General features: G+C 32.4%; 2 protein-coding genes across 2 annotated transcripts; both read left to right on the top strand.

Annotated features, from left to right (window-relative positions):
* The first annotated feature begins 1332 nt into the window (after window positions 1–1332).
* LOC137812695 (disease resistance response protein 206) lies at window positions 1333–2130 on the top strand. The gene has a single exon (XM_068614859.2). The coding sequence runs from the start codon at window positions 1452–1454 to the stop codon at window positions 1995–1997; it is 546 nt and encodes a 181-aa protein (XP_068470960.2). The 5' UTR covers window positions 1333–1451; the 3' UTR covers window positions 1998–2130.
* A 7044-nt stretch (window positions 2131–9174) lies between these two features.
* LOC137812694 (dirigent protein) lies at window positions 9175–9993 on the top strand. Its single transcript, XM_068614858.2, has one exon. It carries the CDS (start codon window positions 9290–9292, stop codon window positions 9857–9859), a length of 570 nt encoding a protein of 189 aa, XP_068470959.1. The 5' UTR covers window positions 9175–9289; the 3' UTR covers window positions 9860–9993.
* Window positions 9994–12453: the final 2460 nt, after the last annotated feature.

Genomic DNA, 12453 nt, shown 5'->3' with positions numbered 1-12453 from the left:
TTCGTTAACATATAATCGGAGGTAGATGAAGCCAAATGAAGAAAAAGATTGATTTAAAAACGGGACCAATGACCAGTGTTACGTGGTGGTGATGTGAAATGTGGAATTTGCACCACTGAATAGGGATCACCAACAACGAGTCACCAACCCTTAACATAAGGACTTTTTGCCACTAAATTCAAGATCTACCTAATACCACCTACCTCCATTAACTTATAGCTTCCCAAAAAACGATTAAAAAAGAAAATTATATTTTATTTTTTATTTTTTATTTTTATTTTGTTAATTTTTCTAGTTTTTTATATAATGAAATATTTTAAATTTTAAACATCGTAAATATACTATTTTTAAGGTGATAAAAAATCGTAGGAAGATATAGTATAATCATTACCAATATATATAAATATAACTTTTGTTTATTTGTAAGAGTTTTTGCCATATTTCTGCACTAAAAATAGAGTGCTTAACATATTTTGAAAAAATAAAATACGTGGTTGAAGCATCATTACCTCTGCAAAAAGATTTGTATATCCTCATGTGAAAAAAAATGTTTTATTAAGAAATATTTATTAGAATATTACCTTTTTAAAATATACTTTCTAAAAACAAATAACAAATATAAAAATTGAATATTTCAACTTCAAATCTTAAAAAACTTAAAAAGAAACTCCTTAACACGCATATAAACGTCCCTCTTGTTAATAATGCAATGGAATTAATTAACAGACACCATAGTCCTTTTCAGCCATCAGCATCGGAAGTTACAGATGAATGTAACTGTGCACTGAGGAATAAAGATGTGGAGTAAGTTTACTCGTTTTATTCTCTATTTCTTTTAGGAAAAGATTTCTTTGACTTTTTGTAACTGTTTGTGTTCTTTTAAGCATTGTTATTGTATAATAATATATTACTATTGAATTGAAAAAGACATATTATAAGGGTGAGCTTGTGTACACACAACTTAATGAAAAAAAAAGGTTAAACAGAACCAGAATAATAAGAGCTTAAATTAATATGTAATTTTAAGCAAATTTTAATTACAAAGAGTTTAAATCTTAAAGTTACTATTGGAGATATACTATATTTAATTATTATTCTTAATATTATCAGAATTAATATTCGGCTAATGGCAAAAAGTTAATTAAGGAACATTTTTTAATTAAAGTTCTTTAACATGGCCAAAAAAGTCTTACTTGTAGATACCGATGCATAATATCATTTGAAACGTAGATACATATTTGTGTACAAAAGTACAAACAAATTTTACAATTATTAAACTTCTTCCTACTTCCTACCAATTGTTTTCAAGAAATTGGAGAATCATCAAGTCCTTATAAAAGGACACTAGAACTATGTAAGAACATCACACAAAGTTCCCAAAGTATTCTTGGCTATAGAATAAATACTCTAGTGTGTTTCTCTCCCTCTTGTTTTACTTTTCTTGGGATATAATGGGTGGCAAAGTTTCCCTCATCATTTTCTTGATGCTGCTTGTTTCATGTTCAGCCGTGAAGAGGAAGCAATTTGCACCATGCAAAAACTTGGTCCTCTTCTTCCACGACATCATTTACAATGGAAACAATGCAGGCAATGCAACGTCTGCAATAGTGGGAGCCCCAGAAGGTGGTAACTTAACCAAACTGGCGAGCATGTTCCACTTTGGAAACATAGTGGTTTTCGATGACCCCATCACGTTGGACAACAACCTTCACTCAAAAGCCGTGGGAAGGGCTCAAGGCTTTTACATCTATGACACCAAGAACACTTACACTTCGTGGCTAGGATTTACGTTTGTTCTTAACAGCACTGAGCATCAGGGAACCATCACATTCGCTGGAGCTGACCCCATCATGCAGAAGACTAGAGACATCTCAGTGACTGGTGGCACTGGCGATTTCTTCATGCACAGAGGAATTGCCACCATTATGACCGATGCATTTGAAGGCGAAGTTTACTTTCGACTTCATGTTGATATCAAGTTCTACGAGTGGTGGTGATACTACAACTCCTTGCTAAATAAACTATGTTCATCTTGATCAAATGTTTTAGATTGGATATTGGATTATGGCTACGTTTCTCTTCGCAGAGATTTTATTGTATCAATCTACAAGTTTGGATTTCAACTCAAAATTCCCTAGACCATCGAATAACTGAACCTAATTAAATTGATTACTCGAATTTATTAGTCAACGAGGTTTTATATTGACACATGCTAGAAAAAAAAAATTTCTTCGTGGGGTAATATTTTTATTAATATTTGATTCAAGAATTAAGAGAAGTAATCAAGTCTAACACTAAACTTTGGAAACAGACTTCGAAAATAAGGTGTGTTTGCATTAGGAGTAAGATGGATATTAGATGCATTTAAAAGAATATATACATTTTACTCTCATTATCAGTATCCATATTTTTATTTTATCAGCATGTCAGTATCCATATATACTTAGTATTGACTCCTTACATCACTACTGTTCACAATGCTTTCACTACTGTTCACAATGCTTTCCTTCTGTTGACACCTTTTTATACAACATAGTTCTCTTCTTTCGTTCTTGCTATTTCTCACCACTTTTCTTCTGCTCACCATATGAGTAATTTTCTACGACTGAAATGTAAAAGCTAGCAAAAGAAAAAGAACTGATTTCATAGAAATCATGTTTCCCAAGGTAATCTGTTTCTAAGTTGCTACAAACATTCAGGCAAAAACTCAACATCTAATCTCTAGTAGAGTGATAACTAATTGAATCAATAAGCAGTAGTTTGGTGAAACAGATATCAACTACACTAATAGTGTAAAGTCATGGGCTTAGTCCGAAGGAATGTAATATATGGTTCATCTTTTGAGCTCCAACTCACCATAGTCTCATTGGTCTACGCCTGAGGCTGAAGAACATTTAAGATCATGGATCTGACCCGATAGTTGGCAATTTACGGGTCATTTTTCGATCTGTGTATCTAACGTAATATTATAGCATAAATCAAGAGATCTCAATTAATTAATCGCTCAATTAAGACAGAATCATGATCAAAGACGAAGATGTTAGAATTTGTTCATATGTATCAGATTACGCTCTGCAAAAATGATCATCTGAAACACACTGATAAAGGATATACTTATCCTCGACCACCTTGAATGTTCTTGGTTGAAAGTCACCTATACTCTTATCTGAAACAATTATACTCAACTTCATATGTAAAATATAAGAAAGGTTGTGATGTGAACTTGTGTATACGTTGTCAACAATTAAAATAGTTAAAAACGAATATGAAGAATAAAACATGTAACATGTAAACCACATCATTGACTTTTGGGATAAAGAGATTACCAAAGTATAGTATAAAAATATATGTAAATCTTATTTTATAAACTTATCTTATAAATTTAAATTAAATTTAAAGTCCTCTTTAAATATGGTATCAAAGCATTCTGAGTCTATTATAGTAATAGTTTATTCAAATAACATTCATTGAATTATGCGACCGATTATTGAACTTGTTGAACCACTGACAAATATCTAATTTTACTATTGAAATATTGATTGCTTAGGTGAAGAGATATGTTGGATATTCAATTGTATTAATGATGACGCCTCTTCCTTGGGGAGAGTGATTTCAACTATGTAAAAACACACTTTACAATTTATATTCCCATTTGTTTCTCCATAGGGTGTTCTGGATTAGGTTGAGTAGAATTTGGGTGAACTCATTACTAAATCCTTTAAAAACAAGTATAGAATTGAATCAAATTTTTGCATTTTTTTTTATGTTATACCCAATTTAATCTAACTTACTTTTGAACGATTTAGTTTGAGTTTGATCAATTGGATCAAGATTTTAAAAGACTTTTTTTTATTAAAATTATAATTTTCAAGTATCAATCTAATTAAAAATAATACAATATTTATAAAAAAAATTAATTCAAGGCTTAGTAAGTGAATAAATAAAGTCATAATAAATTTGTTTAAACTAATTTTTAGACATAAACAATATATAATATAATTCAATGAGTTTTGTGTCACATATAAAAGTGGATTAGTTTTGGATTAAGTTAGATTTCATCTAATATAAATGAAACTGAAAATAATTTGTGTTGAATTGGATTGATTTAGATCATAGGTGTTAAAATGCTTTTAATATAAAGCTTACATGCCTTTGCGTGTTTTCTTTTTCAATTTTTCTCGTTGGACCTTTAATAGTTCTCTATGTTTCATCTCCCTAGCAGGATGCACAGTGAAGTCAGGAAGACGGACGACAAGTTCTCATCAAAGTCCTTTCCAAATTCGTGCAGTAGGTGAAGGGGGCATACCACCTAGAGTGGCTGTCGGGCAAAAGGAGTGCTTATGTTGCAGTATATATACCAAGGAGATGTAATGTGGTAGGATAATTGTTGTCTATTTTTGGTTGGTAGAGGAATTACAATAATTCTAATAGGATTGGTTTTGGAGAGAATATGAAGCAATAGGTAACAAACAAAAATTATATAAGAAAATGGTAAGAAAAATGAAAATCTTTTTATTCTTTTGTTTGTATTTACATAACTCCATATACAGTAAATATATACAAGTGTTATGTAGGGATCCATTAATCATAAAATTCTATCAGTATTAAATTAATTGCATATAATTGCGTTCAATATCGTACAATAATGTACCATAATTGCATACAATAATTACGTATAATTTGATAATTATTATTTTCTTAATATTCCCCTTAAGTTGGTAGGTGAAAATATGAACTCCCAACTTGTGTCCTAACGTCGTCAAAAAATGTTCCTTGTGCCTTCATAAAAATATCGTAAAATTCAACTAATGTTTGAAAATGAAATCCTAATCATAGTAAAATTCAAAATGGTTAGGTTTCTGATCCAATTTTTTAAAATTCAATGAACATTGTTTCTTTCAATATTCAGTTCAACTATTAAATAATATGTATATATCTCAACTTTCATACTCTACATCCATTTTTTTCTAATCCTATATCTGATCAGCTCTCCTCACATCATTCACCTTGAATTGACAAAACGTGACTTAGTATTTTTATACGTGACTTAGTATTTTTATGTGTATTTCTTTTGAGGTAAGATTCCCTTATTAGTTTTACATTTAGACACATTTTCCTTTATCTTTTCAGGATGCTGCTAGATATCGTAATGAACTAAACAAAATTGCCCCACACTCTTTTTTGAAATCTTTATGCTACAGCATTGGTATGATCCCTATTTCCTTATTCTTTATCTAAATTAGAAATACGTTTAACTAGTAAAGCAACTTCCCTTTTTAAAGCAATCTTTGAAGCTGATAGAATAATTAGTTAGATACCAAGTGTTAAGAAATGGAAAGGTTATAAGATTCCAAATCCAACCCAATTCCCCCAAATTCAAGCTCCACCCTTTTTTATTACTCTTGAATCTCAAGAAACTCATCCCCTGAACATAGGTATAAATCTTTGAAGGCTCCACCTTTTTCATTACTCTTGAGCCTCAAGAAACTCATCCCCTGAACATAGGTATAAATCTTTGAAGGCTCCACCCTTTTTCATTGCTCTTGAGCCTCAAGAAACTCATCCCCTCCACCCTTTTTCATTGCTCTTGAGCCTCAAAAAACTCATCCCCTCCACCCTTTTTCATTGCTCTTGAGCCTCAAGAAACTCATCCCCTGAACATAGGTATAAATCTTTGAAGCATACAAAACATTCCATTGGACTCGTTACTAATGCCTTTTTTGCCAGACATGATCTCTTATTTAGCGGATCAAAATGGAAAGGGATGTGTACATATTATTTAATAGTTGAATTGAATATTGAAGAAACCGTGTTCATTGAATTTTAAAAAATTGGGTCACAAACCTAACTATATAACAATTTGAAACCAACTGGAAAATAATGTACACTTTCACGTTATTTTTACTATGATTACGATTTCATTTTCAAATATTAGTTGAATTTTAGGATATTTATTTATGTTCATCCAATGACTGGCACATTGTACGAGAAAAGTTACAAATTGAGATAATTCGTTCTTCATATGTACTGACACAATACCAGCTCGCAAATACTTTTACGAAGGTACCGCGAAAGGAAAAATTTTTTGACACTACGACACAAGTTGGGAATTCATATCTTCATCTACCAACTTGAGGGGAATATTAAGGAAATAATAATTATCAAATTGTACACAATTATTGTACATTATTGTACGCAATTTTATATACAATTAATTTAATAATGATAGAATCCCATGATTAGTGGATCCCTACATAATTTTATTGACCGCTAGGCTTTCCTCGTTTAAGGTGAGATCGAACATTTGTTGTCGTATGGTGGGCTCGCCCACTTCGACCGGATCATCGCTTCGGTCCCGTATGTTAGGTTGTACGGTGTTTCCTGTGCGGTTGTTTGGGGTGTGCATATGTATGCCCTTAGTACTTCTATCACCTCTTTTGTCCATCGGTCTTTCGCTTTTCCGAGACGTTTCTTCAGCTCGTTCAATATGACCTTTTTTGCGGCCTCGACTTGCCTGTTGGTTTGCAGGTGCTCGACCGAAGTTGTGATTGACTTGATGTCGAGGTTGACATAGAAGGATTGTAGTCCTTGGTAAATGAATTGTCAACCGTTATCAGTTATTATCGTGTTAGTGTTAGGGATGCCGAACCGACACACGATACCTCGCCACACGAAATTTTGAACGTTTTTTGCTGAAATGGATGCGAGTGGCTCGACCTCGATCCATTTAGTAAAATAGTCAATTCCTACCAGGAGGAACTTGGTCTGCCATTTTCCTAACGCGAAAGGGTCGATGATGTCCATTCCACAGATGGCGAACGACCATGGGGAGATGAGACTGTGCAGCGTTTCTGGTTTAGCATGATGGAGGGGGCCGAACTTTTGGCATTTGGTGCATTTTTTCACGTACTCAGCGCAGTCTCCTTGAACGGTCGGCCAATAGTAGCCTTCTTTGAGGACTTTAGAAGTCATCATCCGTGCCTCCGAATGATTTCCACAGACCACTTGCTGTATCTCGGTCAGGACATACTCGGCTTGCTCGCTGGTGATGCATTAGCCTCTTCGGTATAGATCTTTGTTTATCATAGTGTACCGGGCACACTGCTGCTTCATTGTTTTTTCTTCTTCTGGCTTACATGTGCCGTCCTTGAGGTACTGGATGATGGGGGTCATCCGGTTGTCATCCTTAGTCTCGGCAACAGCAAGACATTCAGTTTTCGACACACTGGGGTGTCTTAGCCTTATCCGTATAACTGATCGTTAGTGGCTCTTCTTCTTTGTAACCGACAGTCTAGACAAGGCATCGACCCTTTTGTTCTCCTGTCTCAGTATGTGCTGCACATGTGCCTTGTGGAACCAGGCGATGCTGTTTCGGACAACATGGTAGTAGCGCTGTAGCAGGGGCTCTTTCACCTCGAACTCTCATTTGATTTGGCCGACCATAACCTGAGAATCGCTTTTGCACGTGATCTCACGTACTCCCACGTTCTATAATAAATAAAATATAAAAAACCATACATGTACAAAACTCACACACGTATGAGACACCAGAGAAAGAAGTATTTAAGTAGGAGTAACTACCCGATCAAGAATAGTCGTAACATCCACTTAACCACTTCTCTCTAATATATATATATATATATATATATATATATAATATTAATAATTCATTAAATAACTAAATATTTAATATTTAATTATATATTTTATTTATTTTAAATATTTGTGTAAGATAAAAAAAATTATGAATATATTAATTCTAGTGTATTTATTCAAAAAATGTATTCATTTTATAGCTATTTATAAAAAAATTAACTTTTATTAAATTGAGTGTCAATTTTTTCTTTCATAAATGAATTTGCTTTCAAATTTTATCAATTTAGTGATCAATCCTAAAAGATTGAATTTAATTTCGAGTGTTGATATATTTGACCACCTTTGTCAAATTACAACTGGAGAATATTTTTTTCTTAAATAAAACAATTTTAAAATTATATTTACTAAATCACAATTACAAATTAGTGTTTTCAATAAACAATTGACAAAGTAAAACACTAAACATTTTCCTACCATTTTTTCGAACAATTATGTTTTCATTTTGAAAAAGTCGAGTTCATTTTCAATAAGAATAAATAACTGAACAAATATTACAAGTTGAAGAAATAACGTTATAATTAGCATATATTAAATTGTAAGTATAAAAGAAAAAAGCAAATCCTTAAACATTTGATAATTATAAGAGAATAGCACAAGCTATTTCATTTATTAAAACTAAAAAAGATTCATCCGAGTAGTGGAGTTGGATGAGGTTTGCTTGGGTGGGTCGACGCAACCAACCAACCAGCAGCAGGTCCAGTTGTAGTTACACCAAAAACACGTTTAGTACTTTGTCTTATTCCTCTTTACGTCTTCATCCAATGATTTCGCATGTCGTAGACTCAAAGCAACCAAAAATTAAGCACTCTTACAATTCTGTTTCCTTAAATGGAAAATGATACTCTAACAGATATATAATTCTTGATGATATGATGTGTTAATAAAATATAAATTTAAAATTAAATGATATAAAAGATATTAAAATAATAATATTGAAGATTGTAATGTAATTATATAAAAAAATGTAGGTTGTAAATGTATGATTTTTTTTGTTTTATTTTGTTGGAGATCTCACATCGACGGGAGATTATGACATTTCATTGTATATAAGTGGGTGCAAACTTCATCCCATAAGCTGGTTTTATGGGGTTGAGTTGGACTTAAAGTTCACTTTGTAATATGGTATCAGAACCATTTTCAAATTTATCATAGCGAAAATTTGTTAGGTTTATCAGGCCGTTATCGGACCACCCATAATATATTATCCCACGCACAAGTTGTCACTCTCAGCGTAAGAGGAGTGTTGAAGATATAACTGAGTGCAAACCCATCCCATAAACCGATTTTATGGGATTGAGTTAGGCTTAAAGTTTACTTAATATATTTATTATAACTTTTCCTTCAAAGCCAAGCCTAACTATATGCTAGATATACAAAAAGAAGTCATCACCAAAAGAGAAACAGTGTTATTCAGTCAGCTTAAAAGGTTCACCTAAACATAAAAATGGCATTATAATAATAAGTTGCTAACCTTCTACAACATTGGTTCATGTTAAACTTGAAAGTCTTTGCAGGGATATATTTAATTAACTGCAACTTTGCTTTATGGGTATAGTCACTAGAGTCTCTAGACCCGTGCTTATAAATTACAAGTTGGTGACCCAATATTTCCATAATTGAGGCATCATTAACAATGGAACTCACGAGGTTCATTTTGGCTCTCGTCTTCTTCCTAATGATGGCGGTGGGATCTTGGGGTTCTCCGAACCATTGGAGAGAAAAAAGGGTTCGTGAGCCCTGCAAGAAGCTGGTGTTCTATTTCCACGACATAATTTACAATGGCCATAACTCCAAGAATGCAACTTCAGCCATTGTGGGAACACCAGCATGGGGGAATAGGACCATACTAGCAGGGCAGAACCATTTCGGTGACGTGGTTGTGTTCGACGACCCTATCACCTTGGACAACAATCTGCACTCACCACCCGTGGGACGTGCCCAAGGGTTTTACATTTACGATAAGAAGGAGATTTTCACGGCTTGGCTTGGGTTCTCCTTTGTGTTCAACTCGACGCAGCATAAGGGTAGCATCAACTTCGCAGGTGCAGACCCTTTGATGAATAAAACCAGGGACATTTCTGTGATTGGAGGGACTGGTGATTTCTTCATGACCAGGGGGGTGGCCACTCTCTCTACCGACGCATTTGAAGGGGAAGTTTACTTCAGGCTTCGTGCGGATATCAACTTGTTCGAATGTTGGTGACTAAGCTAATTGGTTTCTCTTTTCATGGTTTCTTGTTTTGTGTGACATTTTTCTTTGTGTTGGAGGGATACTTAAATGATGTTAAACAGCTTATTCACAGCTAATTAAATGATGTTAAACATCACATTTTTTCATCTACCATGTTTATTTTCTTGCTTTTCTTCATATATTAATTAACACCCAAAACTGTTTAAAAACTATAATTTTTAATTAAAAAATACTTTAGTACTCTCCCAAACAAAACTTATTTAGTTGTTAAAAGTAACATAATCATAATGTTATTATATAGGAAGTAATCATAATGTTATTATATATAGGAACGTAATCATAATGTTATTATATAGGAACTTAAGAGTTACAAAAACAGCACATGTTTTGTGCACACGTGTTATTACTTTCAATAGGTATTTTCAAATTTTAAATAATTTTCTTTTAGTAGTAATAATTTGGGTTTTATTTTATATTTTTAATTAATTTGATCTTTGCTTACTAGTTTAGTCATAAATTAAAGAGTTTGATTTCTTCCTCCCACAAAATTATTAAATCATTTATCAAGTAACTTAGATAAATAATTATGTCAATTTTTAGATTGTTTAGGACATAATAAAATGACAATAGATAATAGGATATATTTGCCCTTCAAGGTGGAAGGTTTTAAATGACCAATAAAATTAGTTATGAAATGTGGTTAACACTTAAGTTATGAGACTAGTTCATTTTATCTACAATTAGTCTAAGTATAAAGTTTATTGTCTCACTCAAAAAAAATTGGAAAAATAGAATATATATTAGATATCGAAGTTGTCAACCATTTTTTTTAGGCAGTTTCTTCCTGCACCTCCATATTTTTCTTCCTGCACCCCCACACTCTTATGAAAAGACTAAATCACCCTTATTAATTTTTAAAATTCCAAAAATATTCTTAACCTAAAAAGACCCTAAAGAGGTGCAGGCAAGGATGCTCTCTTGCGCAGCCTTGTCTTTCATGTTCCAGTAGCAGCACGCTTTCATGTTCTAGCAGCAGTGCAAGACCTCCAAATCCTTCTCTTTCAATCTCACATTTTTTGTTGGTGATTTAGAGTGTTCATGACAAAGGTAAGTAAATTTCTTTGCTTTCGGATCTGCACATCCGTTTCTTTTATGGATTTTTGTTTCCATAAGTGTTTTCTTCCATTCCAAGTTCTAGAATCCGATAGAATTTCGGATCACAAAATATGGTAAAATCTTGAATTTTTGCTTCCAGTAAAATCCCAGATTTGTGGTTCTAGGAAGATTCTGAATTTGTGGATCCGGAAGGTTCCGAATTTGTGGATCCGGGAAGATTCCGAATTTTTTTATCCGAATTTGTGTTTTTATGGTCATCCTTTCTTCAACATATAAAACTTCATCAAAAGATTTTTTCTATCTTCAAATATGATTTGCAATGAGCTTCTTTTTTTCTTCATTTAATATTTTTTTTTTGGTCTATAGTTTATTTATATTTGTTTAGTAAAAATGATTCAATGCTTTTTTTTCTCTCTTTTGGATTCAATAGAATTTTATATTTGCTTTTTTTGTTTGTATTTGTTCAACATCTTATTCATTAGTTAGTTTGTAATTTGGTCTTAGAATGATGTAATTCAACAGTACTGGTGAAGACTAGGAGAGGAGGTTCACAAAGTGATCGTCTACGTCCCACAGCCTCTGTTATAAGAAGACATGTTAATGAAGATGAAAAACATGGATAATGACTTCTCAATATCATCATCATCCCACAGATCAACCCCATCATATAATTATTGTTCAAATTCATCAATAATGTTCATGCTTTTACAAATAAATAAAAAATGAAACAAAATCATTGCATTTCGGATCCATAAATCCATAAGTCAAAAACATTATTCTGGATCCAACAATTCATAATTCAAAAAGACCATTCTGGATTCAGGAATTCATAACACAAAAAAATAATTCTGGATCTACCAATCCGTAATGCAATTTAGACTTCTGGATTCAGCACTCCGAAAAACAACAATTTATTACCTTTTACCTTCCGGAATACCTCCCTCATCCGGAAAACACAATTTAATCAATTTCGGATTCATGAATCCAGAATATATTACTGGATTTCGATATCCGGTAGCCCCTTTTGAAATTATAGGTGAAGGTTAATGTTGAAATATTTAAAATTGTGGGGTGCAGAAAGAAAAACGTGGAGGTGCAGGAAGAAGAAGCTTTTTTTTATCATGTCCATTAGCAAATAATCAATTAAACCTTGAAACTATAGGAAGATGCCATAAAAATTGTTAGAGGACCATTATTTTATTTTATTGACATTCTTCCACATCCTCTACTTTATAGCTTGATACTACATGAACATTTGTGCAAATATTCAAATTCTTTTTTATATATAATATGCATCAACTATGATAAATACACACTTTTTATATTCCAAATCTATCGAACAAAATATCTTATTCGTCTTTTATATATATATATATATATATATATATATATATATATATATAATCATTTGGTAGCATTTTCTTCAAAATTTATATTTCACTCATATTTTACCTTCAAATTCATGAGACACTAAACAAATGACAACCACA

This window comes from Phaseolus vulgaris, chromosome 2 (assembly GCF_051622355.1).
Source record: "Phaseolus vulgaris cultivar YP4 chromosome 2, ASM5162235v1, whole genome shotgun sequence".
Classification (NCBI taxonomy): Eukaryota; Viridiplantae; Streptophyta; class Magnoliopsida; order Fabales; family Fabaceae; genus Phaseolus; species Phaseolus vulgaris.
The sequence above is the reverse complement of the archived record's forward strand: the minus strand, read 5'-3'. Positions and strand labels throughout refer to the sequence as shown.

Coding starts and splice junctions, on each gene's coding strand:
- LOC137812695 (XM_068614859.2), top strand. CDS start 1,452: ATGGGTGGCAAAGTTTCCCTCATCATTTTCTTGATGCTGCTTGTTTCA.
- LOC137812694 (XM_068614858.2), top strand. CDS start 9,290: ATGGAACTCACGAGGTTCATTTTGGCTCTCGTCTTCTTCCTAATGATG.